Here is a 13,353-nt window from a genome sequence, read left to right as displayed (position 1 = left end):
CTTTCAGCTGAGATCTGTGCGGCAAACTGAATCTAACGAGCATAAGCTCGGTCAGTCAACTTCCTTTACACCCACAAAATTGTCCACGGTTGTATTCTTTCCACTTCTTTCCCTGTAGTCTCCAAGGAAACGTTGTCCAGTCCTATTTGCGATGATTATACTGCTAGTCGTGCTTATAACCCCGTCCTCTGAGACCCTCTTTAAAAAGGTATCGTCTTCATCCCTTATACTGTAGTGTCTTCCTCTGGTTTTCCCTCCCATAGTTCAAAAACATATTCCTGAGCCATCCGTTTCTTTAAAAACGTCTACAGCCTAACCTCCCCCTCGAACTGCGGCCCTCTTTACTTTCTAACCAAGCTATTACAAAACAGCCTGTAGTCAGTCACCACTTTTTCACATTCCATTCAGGCTTCCTTCTCCTTCCATCATGCCATTAAAACTGCACTGAAAGGGCTGTCATTTCTTAATCAAATGAGCACTTTTCACTTTGATCTGGTTTAAGTATTTAACCCTGTCAATCAATCCCTTCTTGAAATTCCCTTCTCTGGATTCTGTTATAGCACCTACTCTCGATCCATTTTTCGCTTCCTTGTTTTCTCAAGTTCTTTTGTCAGCCTCTTTCCTTTAAATATTTGTTTTCTTTTTGGTTCTGTCCCCTTCCCACCTCACTTCTCCTTCTATTTCTGTCTTTAAACATTCGCACCCACTTCCGTGGCTTCGGTTGCAACTTAGAGCAAGACCTAGTTGGTCACGGCCCACCAGCCTCATTCCTGCCGTTGTCCACCTCCTACTCCCTGTACCATAAACCTAGAATTCTTTAACACATACCCTCATACACAGTGCCTACTGAACATCCCCACTTGTTATCCCACCAACATCTCCAATTTACATGCACCAAACTGAATTCATCCTGCGCACACACATACTCCCCAACAAAAATCCGCTGCTCTTCCTCTCCACTGTCTTGCTTAGTAAATCGGTATCTGTCTAGTCACCAAAGCCAGGTGTCTAGACACCTGGGAGTCACGTTTCTTGACCAGCCCATCTCACCCCTTCCTACCCTCAAAAGTCACTAAGTCCTTTGGATTCCATGCTCTAGATAGCTTTCAAATTCATCCCCTTCTTCCCATCTTCATTGCTGTAGGTCTGATTCAAGTCTCACTAGGATATTTTTTTATTGTGCTTTATCTTCAAAACATAAAATTTGCCATTTTAACTATGTTAAGTATACAGTTTTGTGGCTTTAAGTACATTCACATTGTTGCGCTTAATACGATTAATTTAATAAGAAACTATCTGGACTTCCCACCTATAGGCTAACCTGCCTTCATCCCATTCCTGTATTCTTGCCAGTGTGGTCTTTCTGAAATGAAAATAATGGTACTAGATGACTTAAAACCCTTTCATTGATTCCCACTGTCTACATTAGTGGTCTCATCACAGAGTTTTCCCAGGTCCAAGCTGAAGTGAGAAAAAAATAATGTATCTAGTTTTTCTAAATTTTTTCAACCTAACGGTAGAGTGAATTAATGAATGGCAACATTAATCATGACGAGAAATACTGAAACATATGAAGGAGGTAAGATAAGTTTTGTTTTAGATATGCTGAGAATCATACACCTTTGGAAGAAGCAAGAGGAGATTTCTTGAAGGCAGTTGGATGTGAGTCAGACTCAGGAGATGTTTGGAGATGGAGGTCTGTATTTGGAAGTCACTGGCATTTTTTCTAAGATGATATTTATTTTTAGAGGGGAAGAGAGGGAGAGAAACATCAATGTGTGGTTGCCTCTCACTCACCTTCTACTGGGGACCTGGCCCACAACCCAGGCCTGTGCCGTGACTGGGAATCAAACCACCAACCCTTTGGCTCACAGGCTGGTACTCAATCCACTGAGCCACACCAGCCAGGGCTGGAAGTCATCAGCATTTAAGTGGAATCAAGGGAGCAAATAACATCTCCTGAGGAAATCATGAAAAATGTAAAGAAAAGTTGATAAAGTAAATTGACATTAAAAAGATTAGCAGAGAAAGAACAGTCATTATAGCAAAAGAAAAAGTACATTTGAAGTCTTCTCACCCTGCTGCCCTGGTTGACAGAGGGCAGGTCTTTCACTACAGGCAGACTCCGCGGGCTGCACTTTTCATGCTTTTCCTGTCTCCTCCGCTAAGGATGATTGTTATCCATCTCTCTTGAATATCCCTGGTTGCTTCTCCATGAAAAACAAATATTTTGTAGGCAACTCTGTTTGATGAGGCAGCCTCATTGCCTAAATAATAGGGATGGTTTTTCTGGAGAAATGTGTCTGGCCAAGAAGAATGCTACTTTCACAGTGACAAAGACAAAACTTACTCTCAAAAATGGAATCTATGATGAGATTTTTACTTCGGTACAGGCCAATTGATGATGAGGAATTTGTTCTATTTTTACTCCTTTCTGTCACTTTGCAATAAAATTATCAAGTCAATAAGAGTAATTCAAGCCCACAAAAATTTAAAAATAAGGCTTGACAGCCGCAGTACTTTCGGAGACGGTATAGCACGCTGGAGAAGGCTCTCGTAGCGACTAGTATCGCACCGGAACTCACTAGCAGTGTAGCTCTGATCAAATTACTTTCGGTTTTGTTGTGGAGTTAAAATGAAAATTACATATGTGCATATATCACTTCTCATAGTTCCTGGCACATAGTAGGTGTCCACTGAGTATTACTGCCTTTTAAAGTATATCACAATATTTTTAAGAGTGAAAATTAGAAAGTAAACCAATTAGGAAAATTGTAAATAACTTATGGTTCATGTACTTGATGGAAAACCATGTGTTTCTATAGACACAACAACAGCGTGGCGAGAGCCAGAGGGAAAGGGGTTGAGGTGGGTGCAGGTAGGCAAAGGATGAATAAATGGGGTTGGAAAGAGATTTGCCTTTGGGTGATGGGCGCACGATGCAGCGTGCAGATGGTGTTTTGCCGATTTGTACCCTTAAAACCCGTACGGTTTGGTAAACCATCGTCACCCTAATAAGTTCAATAAATAAATAAAATCGAAAATGAAGCTATAAGGTCTGTCCAGATAAGTCCAGCCATTGTTAATATAACGAGAATGGTTTGAGCGACATCGATGTAACCTGGCAGCCAAGGAGAGAGGACTGGAATGCGCATGTGTGAACAGTGATGACTTCACTGTAATGGTCAGTGCGGGTGTTAGACACCATTGAGCGAGCATGTGTGCTGTGTGGCTGTCACATTCAAAAGGGTTGAGCAAGTAGAGTGACAAATCTGCATCAGATTTTGCTTTATGCTTGAACTTTCCTCCTTGGAAGCTATTCAGATGATTCAGAAGGCCGCAGCTCTGGGCAGCTGGCGATCGGCAGCTTCATCGCCATAATAAGCCCACTCATGTATCACTTCTCGTGTGGAGTTTTTGGTGAAACATCAAATCACCCAGATGACTCAACCCCTCTACAGCCCAGATTTGGTGCCCTGTGACTTCTGGCTTTTCCCAAAGCTAAAATCACCTTTGAAAGGGAGGAGATTACAGACTATGGATGAGATTCAGGGGAGTATGATGCGGCACCTGTTGGCAATTCCAATGAAGCACTTTGCAGTGCTTTGACCCGTGGGAAGGACTCTGGGAGAACTGTGTGAGGTCTCAAGGAGCCTGCTTTGAAGGGGACTGAGGCGTCATTGTCCCATGTACAGTGTTTCCTGTATCTTGTATCTTCTTCAGTAAATGTCTCTATTTTTCATAGGACATGGCTGGATACTTTCTGGACAGGCCTTGTATGTATTTCATAGTACTACTTACCTATTATATAGATACATAGAAAATATAAAAATAATGTCAATCAAAACATAGGACTTCTATCTAAAACATAACTGCAACTATATTTTTAAGTTTATGTAGAAATTATAGCAAAAATACATAGAAACTGCTAACGCCTGATTAGGTGCAGTTTACTCTCGTACAGTGTGTTACTGAAACAGCAGATGAAATACACCAACAAACACGGTCCCAACTTGACCTAAGTAAAAACTTGAGGAAAACTTTAATGAAGCTATTCAGACAAATAATCCATTAACCCATAATCTGAAATCTTAGTTCTCCAGTAACCACACTCTAGTGGAAGGAGCTTTGACCTAAGAACAAGGAAACCAGGCCCGGATTTGTCACTTTTGCCACCGAACCTTGTAATCGGGTTTACTTATCTACTCTTCAGTTTCCTCATATTTAACATGGAGAAATTCTAATGCTAGTCTCACCTATTTTCTATGTCGTGAAGCCCTTGGGAAGCTATTGTCGAGTAAAATGTAGAGTCGTTGGAGCCTATTTCAGTAAGCGACATAATTTTTTAAAGGATATTATCGATTTGGACAGTAAAGAGTAGCCTCCAGGCAATCCTGCAAGGTGTTTCAACAGACACACATCTACCTTCCTGTTGGCACAGCCAGCGCTTGGCAGGTGTATTTCATTCCTTACAGGAAGGAATAGGTGCTTCATTGTGTTTCAGAAGTCAGTAAGCTTTTACAAAACTAAGTAATTGACATTTTTCTCATTTCTGAGATCAAATTTTCATAAATCATTCAACCTGGATAAACTGAGAATGTGATTGATCTAGTAATTGTTGAAATACAGTAAAGACATTGCAAAACCTGATATTTAAGTATTTCCTCCTAACCTCTTCCCTTAGCAAGATGTACGAGTTCTAAGTGGAAAAAAGTCCTAATGTATAAAAAGGAAACAACAGTAAGAAGAGCCAGGCTGTAAAGGAGAAGCCAAAAGAAGCACACAGCTTTATCTCAGTAATGTCGGATTCTGTTGACTCAGAATCTGTAGTGATGATAATAGTTATGCAGAATAGAGCTCACTTTCATAACGCGTTATCAGGAAGTTTTTTAATGGGGCACATGATTTTGTGGAGGCGGCATATCTTTAACCAACTTGAAAGTAATTATTTCCTGACTTTTTACAATATGCAGAGAAATGCTCTGAATGTCTTCTCCAGATTTCTACTGGCAGCTATTTGTGAACAGCTAATTCAAGTTAATTATCTTTTAACAATACATTTAAATTTTTATACTGAATTTTTCCTCCCCCACCTCCCCAATCCCAGGTAGTGAAACTTTGTCTCCATTAAAGGAATTCTGTACTCCTAGGAATCATAACATTGAGAGTATATAAGATAGCACTAGTTTTATCACTAGTCCAACTTACACAAACTGCTCTCCGAATGGAGTGAACTGTCCAGTGAATCTTCTAGTTCAAGTATTTGTGTACCACTGGGCTGAAGGTCCTCTGGTGAATGTCTGATACTTATAGATAGCTGTCATTTGTTGAACTATAGAAATGATCCCTGAAAGTGTAGTCTTTTCATTTGAGAAATTTGTAGTAACAAACAGGATAGATTTACCTTTTCACTCATTACTACATTTCTCAAAGCACAGATTTTCGATGCACCAAATTCTTTCACTTCATAGTCCTGTTTTCTAACAGGACTCGATATATGCAGAATCATCCAGTAACCCGGAGTGAGTTTTCAGAGTCGGATGCAGCCGATGAGTCATCCGAATCAGTGTGTATGACACTAAGAATACCCTCATTCCTTCGGTGTCTAGCCCTCTCCTAAGTTTATTTGCAAAGGACCCTCATGCGTGGCTCCATATAAACGAGGCAGGCTGGGGCCGACTAGACGGTGTCGCTCAGCAGTCTCTGAGGACGGAAGGTTGTGTATATGAGAACTGCTGGGCATGCTTTTCACTTACAATAAAGATTTCTCTGTGCATAACACCAAGCACACTTTTAGTTAACATTTTATACTTCCAGTAAAAAAAAATTTTAAAAAACGAATGGTCTGGTTCCAGCATCTTTTGTCAAGCAGAACTCTCACTGAGCCACATGAATGTGATCTCCCTTCCGGAACTTTTCACTCTATTCTCAGTATAACTGGCAAGCTTTTAATGAACTAAACGTCACTTATCTTTGACTAAAAAGCATATTTACACTACTCTGGAATACAGAGTTTTTAAATGTGCTGCAGAAAGTCTGGCTTTATCACCATCAAATCATTTGCATATATTTAAATTATTTTCATGCCACTGAAGCATGAAGATTTTCCCACCTAGCCACCTAATTCCTGGCTTTATTTTCATCAGGCGACTCTATGAAAAAGAAATACAATGCCTAAGAATTGTGCGGCATGCCCACGTGTCACCTTCTTAGCTCAGTAACAGGCGTAAGAGTGCTCGAACCTCTGCACTGCAGTGAGCACCTCTTAGGGGAAACCAGTTTGAAACTGCTCCGCGGCCAGTGTGCCGTCCTGTCATCGCGTAGGAAACGGTGGGTTCACAGCCGTGATGCACATCGGTCAGTGTATGAAATGAGCACCTTACATTTTCCGTGCGGCGTCTAATGCTGACATAACCTGAAACGCTGGGTGAAAGTCTGTGTGGTTGCTGTTTGCAACCTCCAATCCTCGGCAGCCTGCACCAGCGTGTCTTGCTTACATTGATGCTTTGTTTCCCAGCATGACCACCGGCACCGCTTGGCCACAGCAAGTCCTGTCCTTTCCCAGCCAAAGCACTCCTGACAATAACTGCACTTTCTATATTCATTTTCTCTCTTTCCACCCTCCCCGCCCCCACCCCCGCCCCTGACTTAGGCTGGAGAGGCTGGTGGACGTCCTGAGGAAAAAGGTTGGAACGGGGACCGTGAGGACGGTGGTCTGACTGAAAAAGCGGCAGTCTGGGAAGCAGTCACATCTGGTGGCCAGGCTGCTTCATTCAACACTGTGTAAACACTGAAGCCCTAACTTAGCAAACAGTTGTGAGAAGTGGGACACTCCAGCCACATTCCAAGCTGAGATAAAATCAAATCACAAATGTTTAACCACTTTGTTGCTGACTTGAGTTATTTATCCAAATGTATTAACTACAGACTTTTACCAAAGGGTAGCTATATAAAGTTGTAGTTTATTTTGTAACTAGTTTCTATCTCCCTGTATTTAATATAACTCTTTTTACTGAGAGACTTATAGAAACATTGTGAAGTTGGTCAGGATTGTATGTTCACATATGGTCCTTTCTGAATCAAAATGCAGCAAAGTAAATATTGTCTAAACCTTAATCCACTGTGTTAGGTCAAAACTTCAAAAACATGTACTTTTTTAATATAGAATTTATTTCTTACCTAATGAGAGAAGCTGAGACTTAAGAATATATAGTCTTCCTTCAATGCATGCATGTGATCTTTGTTAGTATTAAAAAATATTAAGTATAGATACTAAGAATTAAATGTATAATTTGTTTTGATTAGAGTTTGGTACATTAAAATTAACCAAGACATGATTTTTTTCAATAAAAATATTGCTGACGGTTTTCAATAAAAAGAAGATGTTGTTAATGTGTACCTGTAAATTCATGTCAATAGCTTTTAATGTTTGGTCTGAGTAACTGTCTGAACTTTATTTAAGCTGTAGAAGTTGCCAAGTTTGTCTAAGGGACTGGGACACTTCTGGCTTGAAAATCTGTCTGTGCCAGCATGCAAAAGGCCATCGAACATGCTAAGTATTCTTTTTTATTATTTTCATTTAGATTACCATTTGAATTTTTGTTGTGGAGAAGGAGAATCCAATATGTAATATAAAATGAAATTATAAAGTAAAAACATATGGTCTTGGAAGAAATCAAACCTACAACTTGGTTCAGGTTAGCTACTTTTTTTACTTGAGATAACTTAAAATAGTTACAACAAAGCAGTCAGTTGTGACCATATGAAATTATTGCTAAAACTAAGATTTATATATGTGGCTCTAGGAAAAAAACTTCTTTCTTTTAGACTGAAGAGATGAAAGGCCAACAGAAAATGAGTATGTCTAGAACCGAATGAAAAAGACAGGTAGAGATCAAATTCATAAAAAGTTTATCGGCAAGTGAAAAGTTTTCTAAGTCCATACAATTCTTTAATTCATCTTTAAGACTGAAGTAAATTATCTATCATTGGCTACTTTCAAGAGCCACCATTGCTTCATACACCATTGGAGATTATCCATTTGAATTTTTTTTACTCTGGGGGAGAATGTAAGGGGCTTTATCACAGAATGACAAAAGAACCAAAATGCTAACACCAGTTTGTCTCTTATTAAATCCATTAAATTAACTGAGAGAGTCATCCCACTGAATTTAAATTTAGAATTTACTCACATTGTCTGCTTCTAATTCTTTTTAAACTATGAGACTTAGAAAATAAAGAACAACAGGGGCTAAGAGTAAGATACCTGGATATACTCTATAGTCCTAAAGAGAACTGTAGCTTCTCATACAACAGTGGCTGTACGCACAGAGAAATGTTAAAGAATTTGCTCGTACACGCAGTCGTCTTTGGGCCCTAACTGAAACATGTAACAGTTCCACATGCGAAGGAACAGCACCTGTCACATCGCAAAGGTAAGTAAAAAGAAACAGTTCTCACAAAATTGTCCATTCCTGAGTCTTCTTCATATCAATCCCAAGGAAATAGAATTCTCAGTTTAGCCTTGAGGAACAGACAAATCTTTCTTGAGTTATTTTGCTTGGGGGTATATAAAGCACAAACTGTAACATAACGATACTTTACAATTTCCAAACATTTTGTCCTATAAATGATCAGATGAGAGCAACCAATTGCTATAATCAATATCCAGAACTTTTCTAGAACTTGATATTACAAATTGACAGAACAATTCTAACATCTACTATTGCCAGTGTAGATAATCACCCCAATGGTCGCACACGCACTTGCAAATGAACTGTCTGCAAAATCACAAGTGCTCAGTGTTACAGCCACAATGTTATCATTAACTGGTTCCTTACACTTAAAAATGTCCACCAGTGTTTCAAATTGTCCTTTTTGGATGAAGGAGTAACCTTGCTCACTGAGGGTCAGTTCTCTGCGTACTCGGTAGTAAAGCAACGTCAGAAGGGTTTGAAGATGCCCAGAGATGCTTCTTTGAGTTTGCTGTGAGCATCCAGTCTAATTCCTCCAGTAACACGAGAATTCATTTCTTGTTAAAATAAGTAGTTCAGAAGAAAGGCAGAAAATACATTACAAACGTGTAGCACTTGATTTGCCAAGTTTTTTCACATCTATTTTTTTATTCTATCAACAACCATGTAATAATAATAATAATCATAATAGTAATAAATTATATGTATCAGCCACATAATGGTACTGATAATTTTAGTAGTAATAGTAGTAGTAGTACATACGTTTTACAGATGAGGAAACAGAGCCAGAGAGGCTAGGAATTAGCCAAAGACTGGCTAAGACTTACAACTCAGACCTTGTGCCTAGAACACCATGCAAACCATAGGTCTCCAAACACTTCTGTTACAAAAATATTTTTTCTTTTTTTCTTTTTATTTACTGAATTTAGAAGGAAAGAGGAAGGGGCGGAGAGAGAGAGAGAGAGAGAAACATTGATTTGTTATTCCACTTATTTGTGCCTTCGTTGGTTCTTTCCTGTTACGTACGTGCCCTGTCAAACCTGCAACCTTGGGACATTGGGAGGATGTTCTAACCACTCAGCTCCCCGGCCAGAGCCTAAAGAGAAAGATAAATTAATAAAGATTTTAAATCTTACAGTTTCTGTTATTGGACCATTTCTTTTGTGTACATACGTGTGAATTCTCTAAAAAGCAAGATTGTATGCATTTCTTTCAGTGAAGTGCAATAATGTACCTGCACATACACATCAGTAGCATCTCATTACTGCGACGTCTCTACAGGGTTGTAGAAGCAGCAGGCTGTGTCTTAACCTAACTAGTTAGGAATATTGTGACAACTCACCGTTAATAAAAAAATAACTTGGAGTTGCTTTTCACTATTTTAATTTGGTCTTATGCTAAAACCTAAAAATGTGGCTTTATCAAATGGAAATCTAAACTTCAAGGCTTACTCTGCCTCCCAGAATAAATGTTACAGATAAACTCAGTCATAGGCAAGTTGTAAGCAAGGACACTGGTTATAAGCAAGGTACAAGCAGTTATAGTGAAGCCAATAGCCGATTGTTTTACGTGAGAAAATTTCATTCTACTTTTATAAATGAGCCATATGTTAAAATTATTGAAAATATTTGACCTGATAAAATGTCTTCCGTTTTGCACTGAGGAACTAGATCCTTTCTATGTCTCCTCGTTCAAATAACCTGAAGAATCTTATCACTAGGTCATGTAGTGACAGAATTCCTTTGGTTTCTTTTTTCAGAAAAAAGGTTAGAACAGTAAAAATACTTAAGTTTTTCTATGTTGATATAGTTGAATAGAAAAGCATTTTTCTGTGTAGTATTTTTAAAGATAATTATAAAGTTTCTATTTTCAAATGCTCATGATTAATGAATCACATCATAATGATAAAACAGCCATGGCTGACACATTTTGTCTCCTCACGTGGGTGGGGTTCGTGTGGAAGCCAAATTTTTCACAAGACAGGATTGTGTTGATTATTTACAATAATCTGTCTTCATACCTATATACATGTATAATATGTACCAATACACATATAGTCCACGTGTACATATCTATACACAGGTACATACACTCACACACAGAAAATACATTTGCCTTTTTAAAAATTGATTTATAAGTCAACTGTTAGGCTTCAGTGACTTTAGTATTTTGGTCATGTTTTATTAGAAATACACGTGGTTTCTGAGGCTTTTCAACAAATACATGGAATGGATGAAAGATGTAATGTGCTTGTGCTTAGCTAAATATGTCATCTCTAGAAAAGATGTGGTTTATTTTGGCACTGTCTTAAAAACTCAACATATTTTAAACATTTGTGAAGTTGGAGCTTGCACATTCGAACTGAGTAGCATACGTTCCAGAAAGCGTCTCAAGTTACCAAACTTGTAATCCTTTTACTAGAATAACCACCTGAAAAGTTTTTCTTTTGTATTATGTACTTAAGTTAAATTTATAAAGGTTGAAGTTATAATTTTTAATGTAGAATTCCAAGATAGTATTTGAAAATGATCAGTTTTTGAGAATTAGTAAAATATTTTATACAATTGCTATTTATTTACAGAAATCTAATGTATGTATTTTTGGTTGTTTTCTAAATACAGTTTTAGAGTAAGCTAGTACTTCGGGAACCACCAGCCTCAGACTAGGTAATTATTATCAAAGGTGCATTTTATGCACAAACTCAAATATCTAAAATATACATTTGCTTTGTATTCACATAAAACCCCTATTGCAAATTCTATGCATTTCAGTGCAATTCTTATACATTGACCTGAATCAGATTTGTAAGTGTACAAGCCTAGAGCCACTGTACTGGGTCTGCACTATAAAGTCTATCACAGCAAGGAAACAGATCAAGTCCACTGTGAAACTGTGCATGACTTCCTTAACCGGTTTAATAAAGATGAAAGTCATATGGACAAATTTTTAGGTACCTTGGGAACCTTTCTAAAGCAGATATAAAATAAAATAATACCAAGAAAATATTAAAGAGAAACATTGTTCAAAAACTAAAGGAACAGGAACAAGACAGGGATGCCCACTTTCACCTCTCTTATTCAACATAGTACTGGAAGTCCTTAGCCACAGCAATCAGACACGAAGAGAAAAAAGGCATCCAAATTGGGAAGGACGAAGTAAAACTGTCTTTACTTGAAGATGACATGATACTGTACATAGAGAATCCCAAAGATGCCACCAAGAAACTACTACAACTGATAAATGAATTCAGCAAAGTAGCAGGATACACAGTTAATATTCAAAAATGAGTTGCATTTTTTTTTGCCAAATATGAACTATCAGAAAGGGAAATTAAGAAAGTAATCCCATTCAAGATTGCTTCAAGAAAAATGAAATACCTAGGAAAAATCTAACCAAGGATGTAAAAGACCTGTACTCGGAAAATTATAAGACACTGAATAAAGAAATAGAAGAAGATACAAATAAATGGAAGCACATACTGTGTTCACGGATAGGAAGAATTAACATCATTAAATGTCCATGCTACTGAAAGCAATCTATAGATTCAATGCAATTCCTATCAAGATTCCAATGACATATTCACAGAACTAGAACAAATATTTCAAAAATTTATGTGGAACCACAAATGGCTCATGTAGCTATAGCATTCCTGAGAAAGAAGAACAACATTGGAGGAATTATGCTACCTGATAAGGAACTATACTATAAGGCCATAGTAATCAAAACAGCATAATACTGGCATAAAAACACACAAAGATTAATGGAACAGGATGGAGAGCCCAGAAATAAATCAACACCTTTATAGTTAATTGCTATCTGACAGAGGAAGCAAGCATATATAGTGGGCTAAAGATAATTTATTTAATAAATGATGTTGGGAAAATTTGACAGATACATGCAGAAAAATGAAACTAGACCACCTTTTTGCACCACACAAAAGAATAAATTCAAAATGGATCAAAGACTTAAATATTGGACCCCCAACCATGAAAATCCTAAAAGAAAACATAGGCAATAAAATCTCAGACATAGCTCATAGCAATATTTCACCAGATATATCTCCTCAAGGGAAACAAAGAAAAAATAAACAAATGGGACTGCATGAAACTAAAAAGGTTTTGCACGGCAATGAAAACCATTAACAAGATAAAAAGACAACCCATGGAATGGGAGAACATATTCATTGATATATCTGTCAAGGCAAGGGGTTAATAACCAAAATTTATAAAGAACTTACAAAACTCAACACCAAAAAACCAATTCAATTAAGAAATGGGCAAAGGACCTGAATAGCACTTCTCCAAAGAGGACATACAGATGGGCCATAGACATATGAAATGATGCTCAACATCACTAATCATGAGAAATGCAAAATTAAAACCACAATGAGATATCATCTCACACCTGTCATAATGGCTGTCATCAATAAGTCAACAAGCAACAAGTGCTGGAGAGGATGTGGAGAAAGGGGAACCCATTTGCACTGTTGGTGGGAATGCAGACTGGTGCAGCCACTGTGGGAAAGCAGTATGGAGACACCTCAAAAAATTAAAAATGAATCTGCCTTTTGACCCAGTGATCCCACTTCTGGAAGTATATCCAAAGAAACCCAAAACACTAATTTGAAAGAACATAAGCACCCCTGTGTTCATTGCAACATTACTTAAAATCACCAAGATGTGGAAGCAGCCCAAGTGTCCATCAGTGGATGAATAGATAAAACAACTGTGGGACATTTACACAATGGAATACTACTCGGCCACAAAAAAAGAGAAAAAATTTACCCTTTGTGACAGTATGGATGGACCTGGAGAACATTATTCTAGGTGAAATAAACCGGTCAGAGAAAGACAAATACCAAAAGATTTCACTCATATGT

The 13,353-nt window shown here is 37.9% G+C and overlaps 2 protein-coding genes across 6 annotated transcripts in view; one reads left to right on the top strand and one right to left on the bottom strand.

The window, feature by feature from the left end:
• Positions 1–7,374, top strand: part of MIPOL1 (mirror-image polydactyly 1) — a 288,774-nt gene extending 281,400 nt beyond the window's left edge. For all 3 annotated transcript variants that reach the window (XM_024551295.4, XM_024551296.4, XM_053927699.2), the window contains one exon: positions 6,653–7,374. In XM_024551295.4, coding sequence (XP_024407063.2) covers positions 6,653–6,719 — 67 coding nt within the window. In that variant the 3' untranslated portion in view covers positions 6,720–7,374. The remainder of the gene's footprint in view (positions 1–6,652) is intronic.
• FOXA1 (forkhead box A1) overlaps positions 1–13,353 on the bottom strand; it is a 57,389-nt gene that overhangs the window by 6,230 nt on the left and 37,806 nt on the right. Inside the window, exon 3 of one of the 3 annotated variants that reach the window (XM_053927696.2) lies at positions 7,820–9,570. The exons of the other annotated variants lie outside the window; for them this stretch is intronic. Within the exon in view, the coding sequence (XP_053783671.1) occupies positions 9,509–9,570 (62 nt within the window). The 3' untranslated portion in view covers positions 7,820–9,508. Of the gene's footprint in view, positions 1–7,819; positions 9,571–13,353 lie in introns of those variants that run through there. 3 annotated transcript variants of the gene reach the window in all.

This window comes from Desmodus rotundus, chromosome 7 (genome assembly GCF_022682495.2).
Source record: "Desmodus rotundus isolate HL8 chromosome 7, HLdesRot8A.1, whole genome shotgun sequence".
Taxonomy (NCBI): domain Eukaryota; kingdom Metazoa; phylum Chordata; class Mammalia; order Chiroptera; family Phyllostomidae; genus Desmodus; species Desmodus rotundus.
This window is presented reverse-complemented; position numbering and strand designations above follow the sequence as displayed.